Source organism: Anser cygnoides, chromosome 6 (assembly GCF_040182565.1).
Source record: "Anser cygnoides isolate HZ-2024a breed goose chromosome 6, Taihu_goose_T2T_genome, whole genome shotgun sequence".
Classification (NCBI taxonomy): Eukaryota; Metazoa; Chordata; class Aves; order Anseriformes; family Anatidae; genus Anser; species Anser cygnoides.
In genome coordinates, this window is record NC_089878.1 from 26018554 (window position 1) to 26038917 (window position 20364).

General features: G+C 46.9%; 1 protein-coding gene across 21 annotated transcripts in view; it reads right to left on the reverse strand.

Moving 5' to 3' along the window:
- The window catches only part of KALRN (kalirin RhoGEF kinase), a 502830-nt gene that overhangs the window by 62053 nt on the left and 420413 nt on the right, over window positions 1-20364 (reverse strand). The window contains exon 1 of one of the 21 annotated variants that reach the window (XM_048072251.2): window positions 13616-13872. The exons of 19 other annotated variants lie outside the window; for them this stretch is intronic. In XM_048072251.2, the coding sequence (XP_047928208.2) occupies window positions 13616-13700 (85 nt within the window). In that variant the 5' untranslated portion in view covers window positions 13701-13872. Of the gene's footprint in view, window positions 1-715; window positions 3303-13615; window positions 13873-20364 lie in introns of those variants that run through there. One more of the 21 variants, XM_048072250.2, reaches the window with a different exon arrangement.

Consider the following 20364-nt stretch of genomic DNA (forward strand, 5'->3'; position numbering starts at 1 on the left):
GAGCTGATATTTCTTGGAACCGGGCAAGAAGAGCTCTTGGAGAAAGAGGATGTTCTGCAGAGATCCCCATAGTTATGCTGTAATGAAGGAAGGACGCTCCTGGGAGGATTGCGTTTGACTTGCAGTTTGGGGGAAAGAACCACTGATCTGTAGCTTTTTATATTCAACTTCTGATCATTATTTTCAGGTAGGAAACGAAGTGGAGGACAACAAGCACTCGCCTAGCTGGGTGGCAAAGCAGCTGCACTTGGGTTTGGTGATTTTTGTGGCAGGGAGCGGCTCACCCCAGGCCCTCGCAGTCGAGGAGCTGTGCTCACTTCTGCCCGAGGGGGATGCAGAGAGGGACTCGCCCCCTGTAGCACCCTCTCTCTTTCCATTAACGACAGAGGGAGTCCACATGAAATTACACCCTTAGCTAAATTTAGTTATTGTGAATCCCCTTCCCACATTTGAGGATGTTTCATACCAGGCCGATCTCGCAGCAGGAAATGATTAGCTGAAGTTAAGCATCTGACAATTCGCTTTAATGAGCAATAACTCATGGCAACCTGCCATTAGCTCCAGTTGAATAGCTTTTATTTTTAGCTGGTGTTGCTCAGATGAGGCTTTCATCCAGCATGCTCTGGGAAAGCTGACATCCCAAAGTAGGCTCCAGGTCTTGGTTGTGCCAGTCAGAGTGTCAGGGCTCGAGAGCGCCGGTTCCTGGGGGTCAGAGAAAAGTCACTGCAGTTCTGGGAAAGTTTCAAAGGGTGAGATAAAACCAAAAGCCTGGAGAAACAGCACAGAGGCTCACGGTCTCAAGAGACTTTGCAAGAAAAGTTACTGAAATCCGGAGAGCGTGCTGAATGAGTGAGCCTGGCCTCCAGGGAGAGGAACAGCACAAGGGTGAGGCACAGTGACAGAGCCTGCTGCATGAAAACATGACTTCGTTTCTGTCCAAGAGTGCCTGGTAAGAGGAACAGCCACAGCAGTCATCACCACCACATCTGCTGTTTCATACGGGCCTAAAGCTATTGCCAGAGGCGACTTTAGGGAAGGCGCAGGGAGAAGAAGAGAAGGAGTCCTCAGATGGCTACAGGACAGGATCTCGTTTCCTACAGACGAACATTTAACTGAGGGGCTGCTGTGCGTGACGGCAGAGCACATCCCTGGGGCCCTGAAAAGGCTCTCAGGATAGTGTGCAACTCAACCTGGCAGCACCAAGCAATTCAATGGCAGCTGACGTATCTGTGGTCCTCTCTTCAGGTGTCCCAGTCAGAAACGTGTTTCTGTGTAACTGCTTAAAACCATGGTGGGTGTCCGTGTCATGTCCAGTGGAAGGTTTCTGTCCCACTTTCAGCCTTCCTGACAAAATCGTCTTTCTTCAGAGTCCCATACAACCTCTCATATAAACTGCTGTGAGTTCAGGACAAGAGTAATAAGAGGACAACACCCACAGAATGAATCCACTAATCCGCTGGGGCGATGCTCCCAGCCAGCTCCTACCCCACAACACCGTGAGATAGGTACATTGTCGGCCTACCTTGAGTCCTTCAGTGGAACCTCACTTATCTCCCCAGACACAGCAACTCCTTTCTAGAGTATGTTTTTACTGAATGAAAGGGTGTGGAAAAGCTCAGAAGAAGAGCAACTGCTCCACACTGCAGAGTTTGAAGACAAACACAGTATGTCTATGCACTTGATTTCATTCACCCATGCTCTTGCCTGGGGTTTGCGCGCAGCGCACATCCTGAACCAGCCCAGCCAGAGCAAGCGCACCATGTCTGCAGGGAAGGCGTGTAGGAACAGTCTGCTGGTAATGCCTCACAGCTGGGTGAGCGGATTTCTGAAGGCTAGAGGCACGCATCTTGCTTTAGCAAAGAAAGGAAATAAAAAGTCAAGACTAACAAGATCCAGAAAGGGCATGCTTTTTTTTTTTTTTTGAACAAATCAACATTTATTTCAGTTTAGTCAAACAACTTGTTGAAGCACTTCTCTAAGTTCTTCTACTTTACATTTTGTATTTACACTGTCCTCTTTCTGTGACAAAAATAATGTAATCCCAAACCCTGAAGTCTCCAGAGTGTCACTAGCAGCGAAAAGAACAGAACTCCAAACACAAAGCAAAAACCTCCTTGATATATTTTGACAGGAGGCTTATGCACATTCTTTTAAAAAAAAGTAAGCTTTAACCCTGAACCTTTATAGAAACCTATACGGGATGATAAGGGGAAAAATGTCGTGATTGAAGCTGAACAAGAAGAGCAGCATTTGCTGGCCTTTGCAAGTACACTGTTACTTTTAGCATAAGGAACTGTGAAATGCTTAGACACCCACATAGAAGCAGACTTTTAAACTTTGATCTAAGCAGTGTCACTCTGCTGAGAGTATTAAGGGTACCAGAGTCGGCGAATGCCATCTTTTATCCTAGTAGTGGGCACAAAAACAAAATTTATTACACATGGTTTCCAAGCAGCTGTTAATACAACACAAGCCTTATTCTTTTGCGAAGTGTCAGGGGTCAGCTTCATTCAGCAGCTTTCAAATTGAGCTACTGTAAGAACTTTTCCACATTTAACGAAGTAATTTCTCAGTCAAATGACATCATTGCTAAGGTCAGCTCTGCCTTACGCTGGAAGCCAGCAGCCTATGTGACAAGGTGGATCGCTGCTGGATTTCTGGGGAGAGAGGAGGACATTTGAATGTCCTATTCATATCTCCCTACCTCAAAGGAAATCGTATGTTTCCAAACAATTCCTAATGGAAACAACAGAGGAGTATCAGTGACAAAATAAATTGGAATTGAGGGAGGAAAAAAAAGCAAGAACAGAACCCAAAGCTTTTTGGGATAGGAAGAAAAACTGCATGTTGATAAAGAAGGCATTGGTCATTAAACTTTCCAGGCACACACAGGGCTCAGAAAGCACAGAAAACAAGCAGAACAAACAAACACAACTGTGTGCATCTTAGCGTCAGCTTCTTTTGCCAAATGCAGTAGCTTCCAACATTCAGCAGCTGTCTCTTGCTTTCTAGTGGTGTGGAGTTCTCTTTGGTACTTGGAGGCTGTCAGGAGCTCCGGGCAAAGAGAAAGTCTTTGTCCATTTACCAACCAATTCCAAAGGCGCTGATCTTGAATAACTTTACTAAGCAAGAGTGACACAGATGTCTAGGAAAGGGGGCTTTTCTCTTAGTAAAGTTGTGGTAGGTGCAGTGGAAACCCAAGGCAATCTACATGCTTGTCAAATTGTGCCTAGGTAAGAACTGAGTCCTCCATGAACGTCTCTCATTTGTTCACTCTTAAATTATTCAGGCTCTGACAGCCCCTGAAAAGAAAAGAACGGAATAAGAATAAGTTGTAAGTGGTGCAGGCAAGGGCAGACACCACGAAACCACCAAGAACAACGAGGTTGGGGTGCTGGACGACAGACACACGGCAGCCTGAGCCTCCAGGGCTGGTGCCCAAAGCAGCTTCCTCCACACCCTTCTCCTCCAGAAATACTAGCGGAAAATACAAGCTCACAGCAAAGGTACTGGTTGTGATGAGTTAAAAGAAGTAATGGATGAAGTAAATGCAAACAGCGGTTGGGAAATAAAACACACAGATAAGAACTGCTGGTGCTTGCGATGCTTGGTTCTTTGAACACGGCACAGGGAAATGGCTAAGCAGCTCAGAGACTTTTAACTGCACACTCACGACTATCAGACTTGTGGGAAGCTTTGGCTCACTCAGCTCAAGCAGGAAATGCAGAACATCACTTGCCGCCCCATATAACAGCCTCACGCGATCTGTGTCTCAGTTGGCATTTGACAGCTCTCCAGGGCAGGGAGCAGTTCTGTAAGGAGCCTTCCCTGTGGCACCAGTCAACACGCTTGTCATAGAGCAGGTGATGAAATCACTACTACACTCTATCTGCGTCAGCAAGAAAGATGGGATGGGAACTCGAAGTCTTGGAGAGCATCTGCTGCTTGGGAAAAGGAGAGCACTCTGCAGCACCCTGCCAAGCTCTCAGCTCTCTGAAGCTGTGCAAATGCCTTGACCCAGCCGCCAGCCTTCCTGACAAGGCTAGTCCTGAGGAACTGGGTGATTTTGGTTTCTGGAGGGCCACATGGAGCCTCCCGTGACTTTTGCAGTGCCTACACCATTGCTTCTTACCAGCAAGTTCCTCTTGGGAAAAAATTCAAAGTCCAGTTTAGCAGAGACATGGAGAGGTGCACTACATAAACCTCACTTGCTTAATTCCCCACTGCATCAGTGGCTAACTGCAAGTAGTTGCAAAAATGCTCTACCAAGCAACATGTTTAATAAGAGATATTATAATTATAAACCCCCTCTTGACAGTTACATCACTACTGCTGAGCAGTTACTTCCTTTAGCCACATCTTTCAAAACAGCTAGGAAAAAGAAATTTTTATTTGTAAACAACAGCAAGGGTAGACTGGTCTAGTAGCAGAAGCTCTTTGACTCTGGAAAGACTTTGTTGAGTATGGGTAATCATTTACTGCAATGTACAATGCCCCATTACAGACATCCGCCCACCCGGTAGTTGTTATCTCTGGGACAAGAGACTGCAGCAAATATTCAGCAAGTGATAGTCTTTAGGTGTTTGGAGCCTGCCTTGCTCACGGCTTTTCTCAGACACGCTGCCAGATCAAATTTTACAGCAGCACTGCTCTCAGCAGCTACAGCCCTCCCCAGTCAGCCCGGGATGCTCAGGCCTGGTAAGCTCTCGGATGCTCCCTTACACGGAGCCAAGGAAGATGCTGCTGTCTGCTCAGCACCTGCGCCATGGCAGGAGCTGTGCTCTGCTCTCACCAACTTGAAATCACTCCTGGAACACTCCAAGTGCTCGCCTCCTTTTTGCCTGAAGCTATGATTTTCCTTCTGCTGCCCTCATAAGGATCCTTGTTGATTAATACTTATTCTATTTCCTAAAGAAATCTATTCATCCTCCACATACTTCAGCTGAGAGACGTGTTTGAGTATCGTGTTGATCCTCAGGGTTCAAACTACAGAAGGTGTAATGAATACCAGACTCGAGGCACTTCAGTGGCATTAGCTGTGAATCATCTTTTTACATTGTACTGCTCAGATACATTTGGATCTAAAATACATTTGCATTTCTAATTGAAACAGATTACCATTGGTAATGAAAGAACGTCTTAAATCAGAATCCTTAGGCCATAAAAGCTAATTGCATGATGCTAAAACTGGATTTCAAAAATATACATATTATACCCCCTGCAGGATTAATTAGGCAACATCTCTTCAAAAGAGTTCTCAAAAGTGTATTTATTCAGCATGTGGTTAAATTATACAGGGTTGTGCAACACTCCCCATAGCCTGCCTGGGCGCACGCAGCCGTGGCGGCTGGGGCCTTGGTCTGCAGGGGAGCTCAGCACGGGCAGGGGGGCTCAGGGCTGCCGTAAAGCCTGGCTGATGTGAGGGGACACACATACCCAAATGCTGCCTGCACCCCTAATGTGGTTTTAGCCACGTTTAACTCTGGTGCTGCTGAGCAACATCACCTTGGGAATGTGCGTGGTCTGTTTACTACAACACGCGGGCCCATGAAAAGGTCAAAATCAATGAGTAGATAGAAATCTGGAAGCTCGAACTGGTGATTATTTGATGCCCATTTTGTTACCAGTTCCCTCACATGATCCCAAGAAAGTTTTGCAGCACTCACTGAAGTGCCGCGTGTTGTCAGATAGGTTAGGATTGTACTGCACGCCTGGGGATATATGAAGTGTCTGTTCACTAAAGCTGCTTGTGTTTTTTGAAGGAAGGAGGGAAAAAAAACAACACACAGCACACCAGGGCACATCCTCAGCTGCTATACTTTGTACCTGTAATTGTCAGCAAGCCTAAACTGCAAGAAAAAGTGTCCTCAGAGGATTTAGCCATAACTTGGGATGTGTCACTCTGCTCTCCTTGCTCAGAGCTACTTGCTCCGTGTAAAATCTCAACACGGAAAAACGCCCAGGAACATAACAGTGGAGACACCTCCAGGGCCACTAAACCCAGTCCCTTCTGGTTCCAGGCAGAGAGTCCATCTCTTTCATAAATGTTTAATTCAGAGCTGCCTTGTGGTAGTGAAAAGGAATCTTTGCTCAAAACCGACATACAGAACCTACTTGGGCTTCCCTGTACACAGGTATGCAACTTTTTCACATTTGATTTGCAGCCTCCTAGTACAGAAGATAAAAACCTCCACCAGTAACCATCTTCTGGTTCCTTGGGACCACATTTGCTAATGGGCTACCAGTAGGTCTGGCTCCCAGGCTTCACCCCTTTATAGACTTGCCCAGCCTGGCAAATAATTTTGCAGGGAGCCAAGATTTCACAACTGTTGAGCTGTACCAGGACTAACACTGGCTATAGCACGCTGAGCAGCCAAGTGCATCGGGGTGCAACAGGGGCAGCTGGATAGCAACTACCAGCTCCTCATGTGACAAGAGATGTATTTGTTCCATTTTCCAAAATTACTGAGCAACCAGAGCTGCGTGGGGCTTTCTGCAATGCAATACTCTGGATGTTACCTTAGAGAAAAGCCAATGACAAATACGTAAACTGAACCATATTTAATGGCTCTCTCCCCATCAAAGAGAAGAAATACCCATAGCTGTTCTATTATTAACTTCTGTAATTCAGTTTGCAGGTTCCATTTCATGTCATTAGAACTTCACTGGTTAGATTTTCATATTTGATCTTAATTATCTGTAAGGAGCCAAGGTGACGTGTGTAACTTCCACGTTCTCAGTCTGATGAGGACAGCTCAGGACAGAGGCTGACGGATCGCATGGCACGTCAAACTCAACAGGAGAGCTAATGGGATGCACTAGCTACCTTTAATCCCAGGAATGGTTTGTGTTTCAGCATAATCAGCCACATCAAACGTGAACTAAAAGTAAACAGGTTGATTTTTGGTTTGTGGTTTTCTAGTGGCAAAGAACATTAGCCAAGGGAGACATTTTTGAGCTTTTCTCCTTAGGTATTTTCTAATAATTCTTCACACGTGTTCAGATCCTACCTATAACCTACAGAATATTATTTATTTATTTATTTATTTTTCAGGAAACAGCCTGATGTGCTTCTATAGTTATTTTAAAAATATTTTTACATCATGCTGAATTGTGTGATGCAATATTTGCAATTGAACTGTTCTGCAATAGCAACTGATATGCGGTGACTGAACTGGCAGTGAACTGGATTTCCCCACAAATTGAAAACCACTTCTATAGATTCCCGCTGCATTCACTAACTACCCAACCAATTCTTCTCTTTTGAAAAGAAATTGGAACTTTTGCCAAAAAAAATCAAAATGTTTTCATAGAGCCTGTTAACAGAAAAGAATTACACTGAAAAGTAACAGTGCTCAGTTGTGTTTAAGTAGTATGATATTGATGATATTTTTAGACTCAATTTTTTTTTTTAACTTAAAAATGATAAATTAGATTTCTTAATATATACAAAAGTTTTAACAAGGTGTATGCTGAAACATAACAGTTTGGAAAAGCAACAAAATCTTTCTTGGGTCATGTGAAATTGCTGCCCTTTTTCTTTCACTTCAAAATGGATAGATTTTATTTCAGCATCCGTGCATTGAATTCCTAAACAATACATCTGTCTGGCACTTATTTTAAAGGAAAGCAGCATGCTTAGTTACCCCATGTTCCTTGAATTGAGCAGGGAGTTACCCAAGCTATATTTTTCACAATTATCTGTTCTTTTTTCCCTTAGAATAAAGTCTCCCTTCTTCAGGCTTTTGACAAGATGAATAAAGCCTTGTGAATTCTTACATGTTTCTTGGTGTGAATGGAAAGTTTAGGAGCTCTGACTGAATAAAAGCAAACCCCATGTTTCTTTAAGGCTGGATGAATTTATGAAAGTTGAAAACAATGCAGCAATCTGAATAATAAGTATCCCCCCACGCATTCAGCCCCACACTAGTAACTGAAAACTGATCTTTATAGAAGCTCTTGCTGTCTACTTTACTCATATGAGTTAAGATCTGAACGTTTATTTTCTGTACAACTGCTGTTACATCCTGTATATGACTGCATCTCTAAAGATAAGGCTGCAAGATCCGTCTCGAAAGGGAGACACAAAGCCGGGGGATGAGGTGCTAGCTCATGGCAAGAGAGACAGAGTTATCTAGTGGTGTGTGTAATTTGCCAAAAAAAATAGAAAAAAGAAAAATAACGTTTGTACTACTTGGGTCTTGGAAACTGACAGAACGTTGGTGAAGCATCCTGAACTTCGGCACTGACACAGTGAACATCAGGTTTATAGAAAGTGGCTGGCAGCTGGTAAGTGCGGCGAGCAAAGGAGCCCTGGGCAGCCACCAGCCCTGTGAAATACCCCACACCTCCCGCGCTCGTACGGCAGCAGCACAGAGGCACTGAAAGGCTGTATCCATGAGCCATGCCTCTACCCCCAAAAATACTCTCACGAAGAGGTAAGATTTAGCACACTTGTACCTAATTAATCCTAAGCAGAGCTTGCTGCCCCCCAGCCTGCCACAACACCGGATCACAGACGGCAGCGGCTGTGCTTTCCGTTCCACTGCTCGTGTTCAGCTTATCGGCCTCGTGACTTCCCCTGCCCAAATCCTCGTAGGTCTTGTTGCTGCTTTCAAGGGAGGACACACAAATGCTAAGAGGTTCAGACCCGTGAGTCTTCATTTGCCCCGAAAGACTGTTATTGGGCCTGCCAGGCGCACCTTTTGGACACACTTAGCTCAGGGCACTGTCAGGAGCGTGCAAAGCGGGCACGAGAAAGCACAACCCTGCACCAACAGAAAGCACAGGTGCTTTGCTAACAGTGTTCACCTTGTCACGTTAATCCTGCTTGCTCAGCCGAGCACCATTCTCATCAGCTCTTTTGTCCCCACAATAACTTTCTGCTGTGACCTGCTCCAACTCCTGACTCAGCCTGCGGAGGTGGGAAAATGCAGGACTTGGAAGGGATGTTCCTGTCATGGGCTTACTGGTTTACTCTTAATAGAACTGGAAGGAGACATTAACAGCGCTCCCAAACCTCACCACAGCCGTTTTCTTGTGAACCTGCCAGGAGAAAGAGCCGAGCCCGGTGCCAGCGCTCCCACAAAACCAGCACACTTGATCCTCTTGCCTTTACGGAGATGCAGCTAACAAGCAACAGATTGACTTTACCCGCAGAGTAGATTTGGAGAAGGTAACAGTTTCCTCATATTTCTCATTCAGGAAGGACCAGGAAACAAAGCAAGCTTTGGTTGACACCCTTCATTTTACTATTGTTTTCTCCTCTGCCTCAATTTTGACAGAACTGCCTTGGCCACACATTCCATTGCGCTTTACACAGTGTAACCATGGCTCGGCCTGAAACACTAAATAAAATATGTTCAAATTAGGAAATGTTATGGGCTCGAACATATTACTGCAGATCACTGTCTTGCTACCACACAGCACTAAGGTACCAGTTCCCTTAGCAAAGCCCCGCAGCTCGCTCTAACACAATGTCAGCACCTTCTATAAAAAGCACCATCGGATCTCACTTTTTACCTAATGAAGAAAAAACTTTTATTAACATGCTGTTGACAGCCCTTGTAATTATGCCAGTTTGCCCAACTTCCAGTTAAGGCTCTGTTTCTGACCAGCTCAGAAAGATGTACAAGGTGGCTGGCTGAGCTCCCTTCCCTGCACATTAGTCACCACCACGCTTGTCAAGAGAAGCGAACTTTGTTAATCTTACGGCGAAGAGGTTCATCAGACCGAGCCAATAATGAATCAAAGACTCAAAGAAGGATAGCAAGAAGAGGAAAAGGAAAGAAAGAAGCAGAGGACAGTAACACAAAGAACGCAGAAGAAAGAGAAAAGCTGTGGGTAGGAGATGAGAAGCTGGAGGGACCGGGAATTGAAGAGCCTTGTCAGGAGCTTAGCACAGACACTAAGCCACCCCATCTTTCATTTTTAATGCACCGAGATTAAAGGCCTGACATTCAGATTAGCTTTATTTTGTTCTGGAAAGAAAAGTTGGGATACAACCGGCAGCCTGCTCGGAAGAACAACTGCTCAAGGAGGCAGAGGGACATGTTCTGCACTGAAACCAATAAGCACATCCATCTAAATCAATCTTCCCTGTCTCTGGCTACCCTCAAGTAAGACGTGTTTTATGCCCTCCCCTAAAGCCACCCTGTAACCACACAATATTACCTAGAAAGGGGTGTAAGATGTTGCACTGCAAAATTATGCTGGCAACAGATTATTTTTAACCACAGACCCTTTCCTTTGGGATGCGCATGGTGCACTCTTAGCCAAATTCTCAGGTCCGGTAGCTGGGAACATCTCCCTCGCGCTCAAAGAGAAGCAATTCCTGTACGTTGTCAGTGCTTCCCATGCTCCTAGTGCCCTGCAGGGCAATGAGAGCCCAGCGTGCTGCAGGCAGGGCTAGACCCGAACGAGCTGGGCTACTGCAAAGAGATGGCCTCTAAATATGGGTATAATACAGCACCCAGAATTTAATGTCTAGGTTAAATCTGAGTCATAAATTCTTTACAACCCTCATGCGTTAATTACAACCTGGAATCCAGCTTCCACCTGACGCCAGCCCCGCGTGCCCACGGCCACGCTGCAGAGAGCTGCGCTGGAGGGAGTGCGGGGTAACGGCACTGAACCCTGGCCTCTGCTCCCTGATTACAGGGAATGAAGCTTTGACCTTGTGACAGTCGAGGCACGCAGCTGATCCTTTGCTTCAGTAAAGACATTTCACAAAGCACAAGTCCCTCCAGTTTCCTTGCTTTCCCACATCGTGACCCTTTTAACAGAGCCTCAAACCTGAACCATGTAGGGAAATGAGGAGATAGACTCAGTGTTAAAAGAAAGTAAGTTATTTTCAATCGCAAATCTTGGGCTGTTTTTTAAGGAGAGTTCAATGACTGTCTAGTTATCAGAACACCAACAAAACTTGAACCCTCTTATCAGTCTGCTTTCAAAGCCAGTTCTGCAGCGCTGAGAAGCATCCCATTGCTCTAGGTCACTTTACATTTGTGCATTTAGGAAGCACTGCAAAAAGCCTTGCTTGTCCACTCTCGGCTGATTAAGGCCGTTGGCCTGAAGGCTGTACAAGCCTACTGCTCTTAACTACCCCTTTTTATGGCTGAGAGCAAGTGACAGACTCTTGCTATGAGGCACTCCTATATTAGGATTCATATCTCTCCATACTGAAAGACAGAGAAGTAGTCCTTATTTAGTTCATGTAGAGGACTATCTGGGTCGGAGCAAAACTGGGAACAGTACTAAGTGTCAGTCACTTTCCCTGTATGGATCCCAATTGCTGTGTACATGGACAATCAGAAACTCACCAAGAGAAACAAGCAAAAATGCAGGATCAAGGTTGCTACTGCTGCAAATGACAGGATAAGATTTATGCAATAGAGTAGTTCGAGCTATCTGTCAAAATCTTTCAGAAAAATGACCAATTACACAAGATTTATGTATTTCATGATATATTGGAGACCTAGTTTTTGTTTGTTTTTGTGTTTTGCTCTGTTTCTTCTACAGCTCTGTGTTACTACTGCTGTTTAGGAGCTCAAGCATCCACATCACTTCCAAGCCTCACGGCACAAAACACACTGACACAGTTTGTACCAACATAACCCCTGTTTGCGAGTGGGCTGCCCACTCAGCTGCTCCATTTTGCTCACCAGGAAGTTCTTATTGGCACAACAAAACCTACTCAGGTGTTGTAAAGTTCAAGACAGGTCCGGCATTTGTCACCAGGAAAAAGGAGAGGTGCCTTCCCACGGGCGAAAGGAAGGTGGTTTATGGGGCAGCAGCGAGAACGACCCCAAGGTGCTTCACATCCATCTTAAGCACAAACAAGTCACCTCTCCCTACTGCAAGTCTGAGATCGGGGAGCCCTGGGGAAGAAGCATCTTCACAAAAGCAAAGACGATCGCTGACAATGCACAATACACGAAGCTTCGAGAGTCAGGTTGTCACTTTAAAAGCATCTCCATGCTTAACAGCAGAAGCTGCCAACAATAGCACGCTGATGCTGTAGTCTGGGGCACCCAAATCCCTCATCAAATGTCAGGTTTGGTATCTGCTTATGCTTACGGAGTACTTCCACCATCCAACTGCCTCTGGTTTTCTTTAATAAACGCAGCGTAACAGATAGCCTTTTACAACTTTCTGCCTGTTCAAAGTTGATGACTAAGGACGCGAAAGAAATAAAGCGACCAGTATCACAAAACACCTTTTGTTACTAGCCGGGTAAACCAGAACTGCAAACACAGTTAACATTTCAAGAGGAGAGAGAAGAGCCAGCTGCTTCCCTTTCCCCCTTCTGGAGAGGTCTGCAGGCAGGACAGGCGGCGGGGAGATGTTAATCTGTTAGAATCAACATTTTAAAGACCAGAGCCATGTCAGAGAGCTTGAAGCCTTCTCCAAACCTGCTGCGTGGGCCAACACATTAAAGCACAGTCTGTCCTAGAGACTTGTCTTTTTACAGTGATTTAATTTTACAACCTTTCTGTTGATTTAATTCTACAAGCCTACCCCGAGCACCAGGTTACGTGTCTTTTCTTACGTCCCTTGAAGTCCCCTACATGTGAAGTAGCATGTGAAGTAGCATGTTCTCCCCAGGCTGGAAAAGATCATCTTAGGAACACATGGCAGACTGAACACCAGCTAGCTCTGGTTTGCTGCTGTCACCATGTAAGTAAGCGTGACTCTAGGTCAATAACTGGGGAAACACGGCTTCTGCACTGCAAATGTGTGCCTCGTGAAATAAGCAAGCCATCCGTCCTCAAGCCATCTTCCTCTGTGGGTGTGCAGATGGATTACCAAAAAACTGCACTGAAAACCTTTGGTCTTTAAACAACAGCAACAGCTCAAAACAAAAGAGAAAAACAAGTTTTGTTTGGGACATTTATGCTTGGCCACTCAGAGAGCAGGAAACACTGAAATACCACGGCGACTCCTCCTCAGCAAGCTCACACTATCCAGACCGAGTTCAAGAGCCAGTATCACAGCGTAAAGGCTGCAGGCTGGGAAGCCTTCACTTGGTGCATCTCAGCTGCGGCGTGCCTTGCAAAAGCCAGGTTTTTATTTTATTTTTACAAGGCACTCTGGCTTTCCCACATCTCTGCGAGCAGCAGTCAGTCTCCGCTCAGCCCGCGTCCCCAGACCTTCCCACATCACCATTCAGAGATTTGCGAACTGTGAGAAACAGATGTTCTCAGAGCATGGCGCTCTATCCGAGCCCAAGAAAGACTACCGGGGGGGAGGGAGGGAGAGAAATCTCATTTAAGCAAATATTTCTCCCTGCCCCGCTGACCTTGCAGTCCCGGGGTGTTTCCTACCAGCCACGCCAACACGCAGCCCGGCAACTCCAGCCCGCAGCCTGTCCACCCGCCCCTCCGGCTGCCTCCCAGCCGAGGGGGCTCCGGTAGCCCCGGGGGGGTCCCAGCCACCCCCTTGCAGCCCAGCGGGGCTGAGGGGCACCGCTCCCGGCTGCCGGCCGCTCCTTCCCTCCGCTCCCCCCCCGGGGCAGCCCGGCGGGGATGCTGCCGGGGGGTACCGCCGAGCCCCATTCCCCGGGGGGGTGGCTGGGGGCCCCGCTCCCTCCCCTACCCCCTTTTTGCCCACCGACCTTTGCAGGAGCAGCAGCAGCAGCACTTCGCCAAGAGCCATCCTACACCGGAGCGGGCGGGATAGCCGCGCCTGCCCGCTTTCATGCTGCCTTCGGGCTGCTCATGGCAAGGAGCCGCCGGCCCGCTTGGAGGGAAAAAAATAAAAAAAAAAAAAAAAAAAACGAAAAAGAAATATATTTAAAAAAAAAAAGAAAAAAGAGCAGGGACGAGCGGCCGAGCAGCCGCTGTCCCCGCGGAGCCCTGCGCGCACCTCCAGGGGCGGAGCGGGGCCGCCTTATGCAACGGGGCGGCGGCGGGCGGAGCGCGGCCGCGCAGCTCCCGCACCCGCGGGCGGCCGGGGAGGGAGCCGGGGGGGGGTCCGCGGCCGGTCGGGCTGCGGCCTCCCCCCGCCAGGAAAAGCCCCGCGAGCTGGGCAGGGGGCTGGGAACAGCTCCGGCAGCGCGCAGCGGGCGGGAGGGGAGGCAGCCGAAGGTTGTTGGGAATAAAGAGCTGCCTGGGAGGAAGTTTGCCGGAGCTCTGATACGTTGCGGAGAGGGTTTCCTGCAAGGTTTTCAAAAGGCAAAACTTGTGTCGTTGCTGTTTGTTTTTTTTTAAGTTCACAACTTTTTTTTTTTTTTTTACCCCCCCCCCTAAGCACCATTCCTCAGCTTAAGCACCCGATAGCTAAAACCTTTTACGATTAGTTGGAAGCACGACCCTGCCCAACTGCTCTGCCAGCCTGCTTTCCGCAGGACACCTGCCTCAAGCACCAAAGCCCTTCTGCTCAGGGTAAGCTAGGTGGTTACCCTTCCAAAACACAGATCAGTCCATGTGAGATCCGAAAGCGCTGCTTGCTTTGGAAGGTGCCAACCTGTCACGTTAGGGTTTTCCACCTAAAGCACAGAAAACTGGAGGTGCCAAAAATGGCCCGAACCTCACTGGAGGCAGCTGGTAGGAGAGGTCGGGCAGGATTCCGGAGTGGCAGCATCATAGCTTTTGCACACTTGTATCGAAAGCTGAACAAACCCAACAAACTGCTTCTCCCAGGCATAAATACGCGTGGGGAGGGAATAGCTGAGAGCAAAGATGTTGCTGTGCTTTGTGCCTCTGCGTGCCAGGACTTCAGCCTGAGCCGTCTGGCTGTATCGATGCCATGCACCGGGCGTCTGGACTAAGGCTTTGGTTTGCTGCCGAACTGCTTTGGAGGAAGCAGCACTTCTGTGCGGCCAAGGGGTGGTTTTGGACAGGAGGTTGGGGCTGCGGCTTCAACACTGCCTTCACGAACCCTCATGAGGTTGCGCCTACACAGTGGGTGACTGCATGCTGCTGCCAGGCAGGATCCTTCAGACCCTCGAGCTGCCCTGGAGAGGCACCTCGCACAGCCCTGTGCCAGCAGAGTGGCCGAGACCCTCCCCAAGAGGCTGCCTCCACCACAACTGCAATAGAAAACCTCCCTGCCCCGCTTCTGCCTGCAGCGTGCAAGTTGCTCGTTGACTGCAACCTCACTGGAAGCACTGGCAACCTCACAACAAGCCTGCAGCATGCAAAATTTTCCTGCCCTTGAGCACCACGACGCTGTTCAGTACGTAAGGATGAAGTGAACCTTCACTCCGTCTCCCCTTCGCTGCGTGTTGTGTCTTTCTCTGGCTTGGGGCTTTGCCTGTCTGGGAGATGCACGGGAATGTCTCGGGGCACAGGCAGGGCTCCCGTGCCTGCAGCAGGCAGATAATGCATCTCGCTGGGAACAGCGGCCTCAGCAGCAGCTGGAGAAGGAAGATGGGGAACCAGCAGGAGCACCCCTGCCCTTCTGCCACCTCTCCCTTTTCCCCACACCTGGCCAGGTGTGGTCTCTGAGGCAGGAGCAGTCCCTCGCTGAGGGTCCACACAGCACCTAGCACACTGGAACCCTGCTCTTGGCGGGTTTTAAAAGCCATCCCAAGAAAAAGTTTAAGTCTCCTTGTTTAAGAAACTAGGAAACCTTCTAAAAGAAGCATTTCGCTATTGAATTCCCATGTCTCTTGGCAGAGCTGACCACTGCCAGGATCTGTCTCTGCAGGAGCTCAGGCTGAGCAGTGTATGGGCACAGCATCCCACGCAGGCACAGAATCCTGCAAGGGTGCAGCATCCCATGAGGACACAGCATCCCACGAGGGCACGGCACCCCAAGTGTGCAGCAACCCATGAAGGCACAGCATCCCATGAGGGCACAGCATCCCACGAGGGCACGGCACCCGAAGTGTGCAGCATCCCATGAGGGCACAGCATCCCACGAGGGTGCAGCATCCCACGGCAGCTCTGAGATTTCCCCAGCTGGCTCCTGCAAAACCCCACGGACCCGGGAGGTTTGAGGGATTCACAGGGACATCTAGTGGTAAACCCTAGCGGCACGGAGAACAAATCCCGGCGTTGCTTGAGGGAGCCAAAAAGTTCATTTCTGATTTCCCTCAAGGAACGCTTGAGCCATCAGGCCAAGAAAGAGCATCTTAGAGACACGGCGCACGTTCCACCAACGGCACATAGCAATAAAACAGTGCTTAGAGGTGAAGTTTCAGTAAAGCAGTGCTTACAGGTGAAGTTTGAGAGTCGCAAGACGGCTTTAAAGCAAGTTTGTAGCTCTTGTAATTGCAGACGAATTTTAAAACCTAATTAAGGTGCAATCTCAGCTCTGAAAAACTGTTTGCTTAATTAAAACAGAATTGAAGTCATTATTCGGGGGGGTGGGGAGGAAGCAGGCTTTTTTTTTTTTTTCTTTCTCCCCAAATGTACAATGCTGGGAATATTGCGAAGGTTATATCTGAAAAGTTACTCTTTTAAGAAAGATACACATATGTATATTCACTAATGAATTACACATGCAATAAATATTTAATAAAGCAAGATATGACCAAAAGACATTTTTAATAATCACACCATTTCAATTAGCTCCCACAGTGCAGAAAAAGAGACGTGCTGTGGGCACAGTCTAGCTCAGCTTCAGCACTGGATGAGAACAAATTCTGCCCCGAACACGAGTGGGAACTACACCGTCACCTGCAGTGAGCCTGCAGCTTCAGACTGGGAGCTCAGCCTTTGGGAGGTAGCAGCATGGCAGAGATCACATTGGGAAAAATAATTCTGCACAGTTCACTTGCCCTAAATGAGGGCTGAGGAGGCTTTTGCCTGGGATTAGAAAGGGTCCTTAACCTCACTTCCTATGTTCACATTATATTCTTTATGTTATTTTTGGACAGGATGCAATGATGTGTGGCTCTGCGGTCCCCGAATGGCCTCCATGTCCCCTGTCAAGGAAAACATTCCCAGCCTTGCTCTAAACCAGCCCAGCTCTCAGGACGTCTTTGAGGAAACACCTCCTGGCACCACGCTCTAAACCCAGCCGCTGTTATCTGCAGTGCAGTGACCGAGGAAACGTTGGGGTCCTGACTCGCCCCAGCTGAAGCTGAGGCTATTAGCAGTGTGTCTGCACCGCAGGCCAAATAGGCTGCCCTGTGCAACACCGATGATGGAAGGGAAGTCATTTGAGTCAGGATGATGAGGAAATTAGTTCTGTCTGCTCTTAAATACAGTTTCAGAAAATTCCCCAGGCATGAGTTGCTTTCGTATGAAATCCAAGAGAGTCTGCAGAAATGACTTTTGCTGTAGAGCGGAAAAAAGTTCTCCCAATACTTTTACGCACTCCTCTCACGGAAATTTTGGTGTGAAAGTTGGAACATGTCAATCCTTACACTGTATCCAGTGCTCTGTCATACCTGAACAGGCTGCTTAATTGTCTTAGTTTATAAACTGAAGGACAAATCTGAGGGAAACACAGGGCAAAAAGCCTAGTGGATGTTAACAGCTTCATCTGGGTAAACAACAACGTGGAGAAATATGCCTGGCCTAGGTTGCCCTAGAGGTCTGTCATGCAGGACAGCAGTGACAACATTTCTGTCACTGTAACAGGTGCTGCTTCCTTCCCCCATCACATAAAGATAGAGATAAATAACATAATGGCCATCAGGAGCATCTGTTCGTTACTTATGTGAGTCAATCCTACATCATGCTTTGGGGTGTAAAGCGATCTCTGCTGAAAATCCATCCCCACGGGCACCACCATCAGGGAGTGAGATGCATTATGGCTGATTTATTTTTTTAGTCCAATGAAGCTTAAGTATTAGCCACTCGTTTCTTATGAAGGAACAGGGAAACAACTGTCTCACAGAAGTAACTCACAGAAGGCAAAAGGGAGATGGATTTGCCCAGTTTTAAATACATCATTGAATTATGTGATAAAACTTGCGGAAACAAACAGTGCAAGAACATGCATGAAATTTAAGCTTAGTTAATAAGGAGAGCTAGGTACCTCCACAGAGCAACTCAGATGGTGTGGGCAGGACAGTAAACATGGACGTGCCGAGAACCAGAACGTGAGAAACACCAGGAGCAAGGACTCAGCAGCATTTCTTTTCTGACTACAGCCTAGTTTCAGCTCATGGAGAAATCAAGAGTTACACAGCAGCTCACAGAGCCCAGGAGATACTGGGTGACTCGTTTCATTACCAACTCTCCCACTTACTTTCGGGGTGACTTTGGGGAAAAAATGACCATTTCATACCTTGATTTTCCCTGTGTGCAATAAAAGGATACTACCATTTCTTGTTCCCCTCAAAGTGATCTGAAATAGAGGTTAGACATCCTGCACTGAACAAGAGTTTTTATTGTTTGATGTGTCTTGAAATGAGGGAAGTAAAATATGGCTCTGATGTTATCAGCTGTTAGATTTAGTATTAAAAAAGCTCTTTGATCAATATGCCTTGCCTGCTAATGCTACTCACAAAACTAGGTAAATCTGAACAACTGGAGGGAAGGCAGATTGGCAGAGTGAAGCAGTCCTTGCTCAACCAGTACATTTCAGTACATTATTCTTGGCTCTGGCTCCAGCTATTTTCAACAGCACTAAACATTCATTAGATTAAATCAAATGAACCACGTTCTTTAAAAATAGCCAGAGCCCTGTCATGCCAGTTGGAAAAAACAACAACTTTATTGGGTATTAAAACAGATCAAATAAATTAAAAATAAATAAATAAATTGAATCACATTCCCTCCTGGCGCAAGAGAGCATAACTCCAAGGAGAGGTTTTTGGCTTCTCAATTCGGCACAGTGGTAGGTAAAAAAAGAACATTCTCAACTAGCTAAAACAAACAAATTAAAAAGAAATATAGACAGCCCAGCGCAAACTCCACGCTGAACTGCAGTTTAGGCATATGTTCAGCAAATGTTAGGGTATATCATTCCTTATGCCTCTGCTCGAGACAACAGCATGGGATCGGTTGACGACAACTTAGAAGAGTTGCATGGCCAAAGAGCATCCTGACCAACCAACTCTTCTGAAAAGCCTTGAAGGCCACAGCCAGACCTGTCTCTCCTGCCAAATGCTCCAACATGAGATGGGCCTCACCCTTCTGTGCCACATCACCCACCTCTCCCATGTGTCACAAGCCCCGCACTGACAACATAACTCTCTTTCCTAATTTACAACTCATCCTTTTTCTTTTTCCGCACTTTGTAAGAAGGAAGAGCCCAAGACAAGAAGTCCTGTCCTGCTGCCTTCCTCTGACACCTCAGCAGAGGCTCTAGTGCTTCGGCAAGGTAGGGGTAGCTTCTGGCAAAGGCCTGCCCTTTGGCCAGCAGAGGAGATTCCCCGGACCCATGAGCTGTACCACCAGAGTAGTCAGCAAAGAGCCTCCCCTCACCAACCACTTTAATGTAAGAGGCCCACTGCAGCCATGTACCACTTTATCATAGAATCATAAAGGTTGGAAAAGACCTCCGAGATCATCTGGTCCAACCATCCCCCTACTACCAATGTCACCCACTACACCATGTCCCTAAGCACCAGGTGCAACCTTGAACAACCCCTGGGATGGTGATGTTAGTACTGGGTTACTTGGTTTCTGGAGAACTACACTAGATGGTGGACACATCCTGAACAAGCTCCTGGTCAGAATAAAAAAATAAATAAATAAAACCTTCAGAAAAAAAAATGAAGGAAAAGAGTGAAATAAAAATTTAAAGTAGCTTTTGTATTCATTTCCTGAAGCACTTATCTCCATTAAAGCAGAGACATATCTTTGGGAGTTACAGCAATAAGCAGTGATGGAAGATGCAAAGCATTAAAGCACTGCCTTTTGGACATGTTTTGGCTCCTCTGTTACTGTGTTGGGCCTCAGTGGGGAAATCATGAGCCTATCTCAGCCCATCATAGTCTGCTTTCCAAGACAAACAGGAGCCTCACCCACTTGTGCATGACAAAGGTGAGTTGTTTCAGCAACTATAGTCTAATAGTGTACCAGAAGCAGTCCTGATGTGCCTGTCTCAACTTGCCTGAGGTTGTTCTATTTGGATGCTAGAAACCACAGCTAATTTTCTCTTTAAATGGGATTTCTCCTTCCTTAGAGAAAGTTTTCTTGTTTGTTTTGTTTTGTTTCTGGTAGAAGAGAAGTAGACATCTCAGTCTACTTGTCTGAGATGACTCGCAGTAAACAGCAAGCTGTATTCATCAGCTGTCCCCCCATCCAGTATCCAACACAATTATGGTTCAAGGCAAACTGGAAGAAACATTAAAAAACTGGCAAACACCATTTGCTAGAGAGGAAACTTTCTCTGTTTGGCCAGTCTGGAAGAATTGGATTGGAATTAAAATAAAATTCAATGTCAATATTGTCAAAGCCTTTATTTATTTGGGCCAAATTATTAGAGTAAGTTTATTTTCCACCTTCCTTTTTCTTA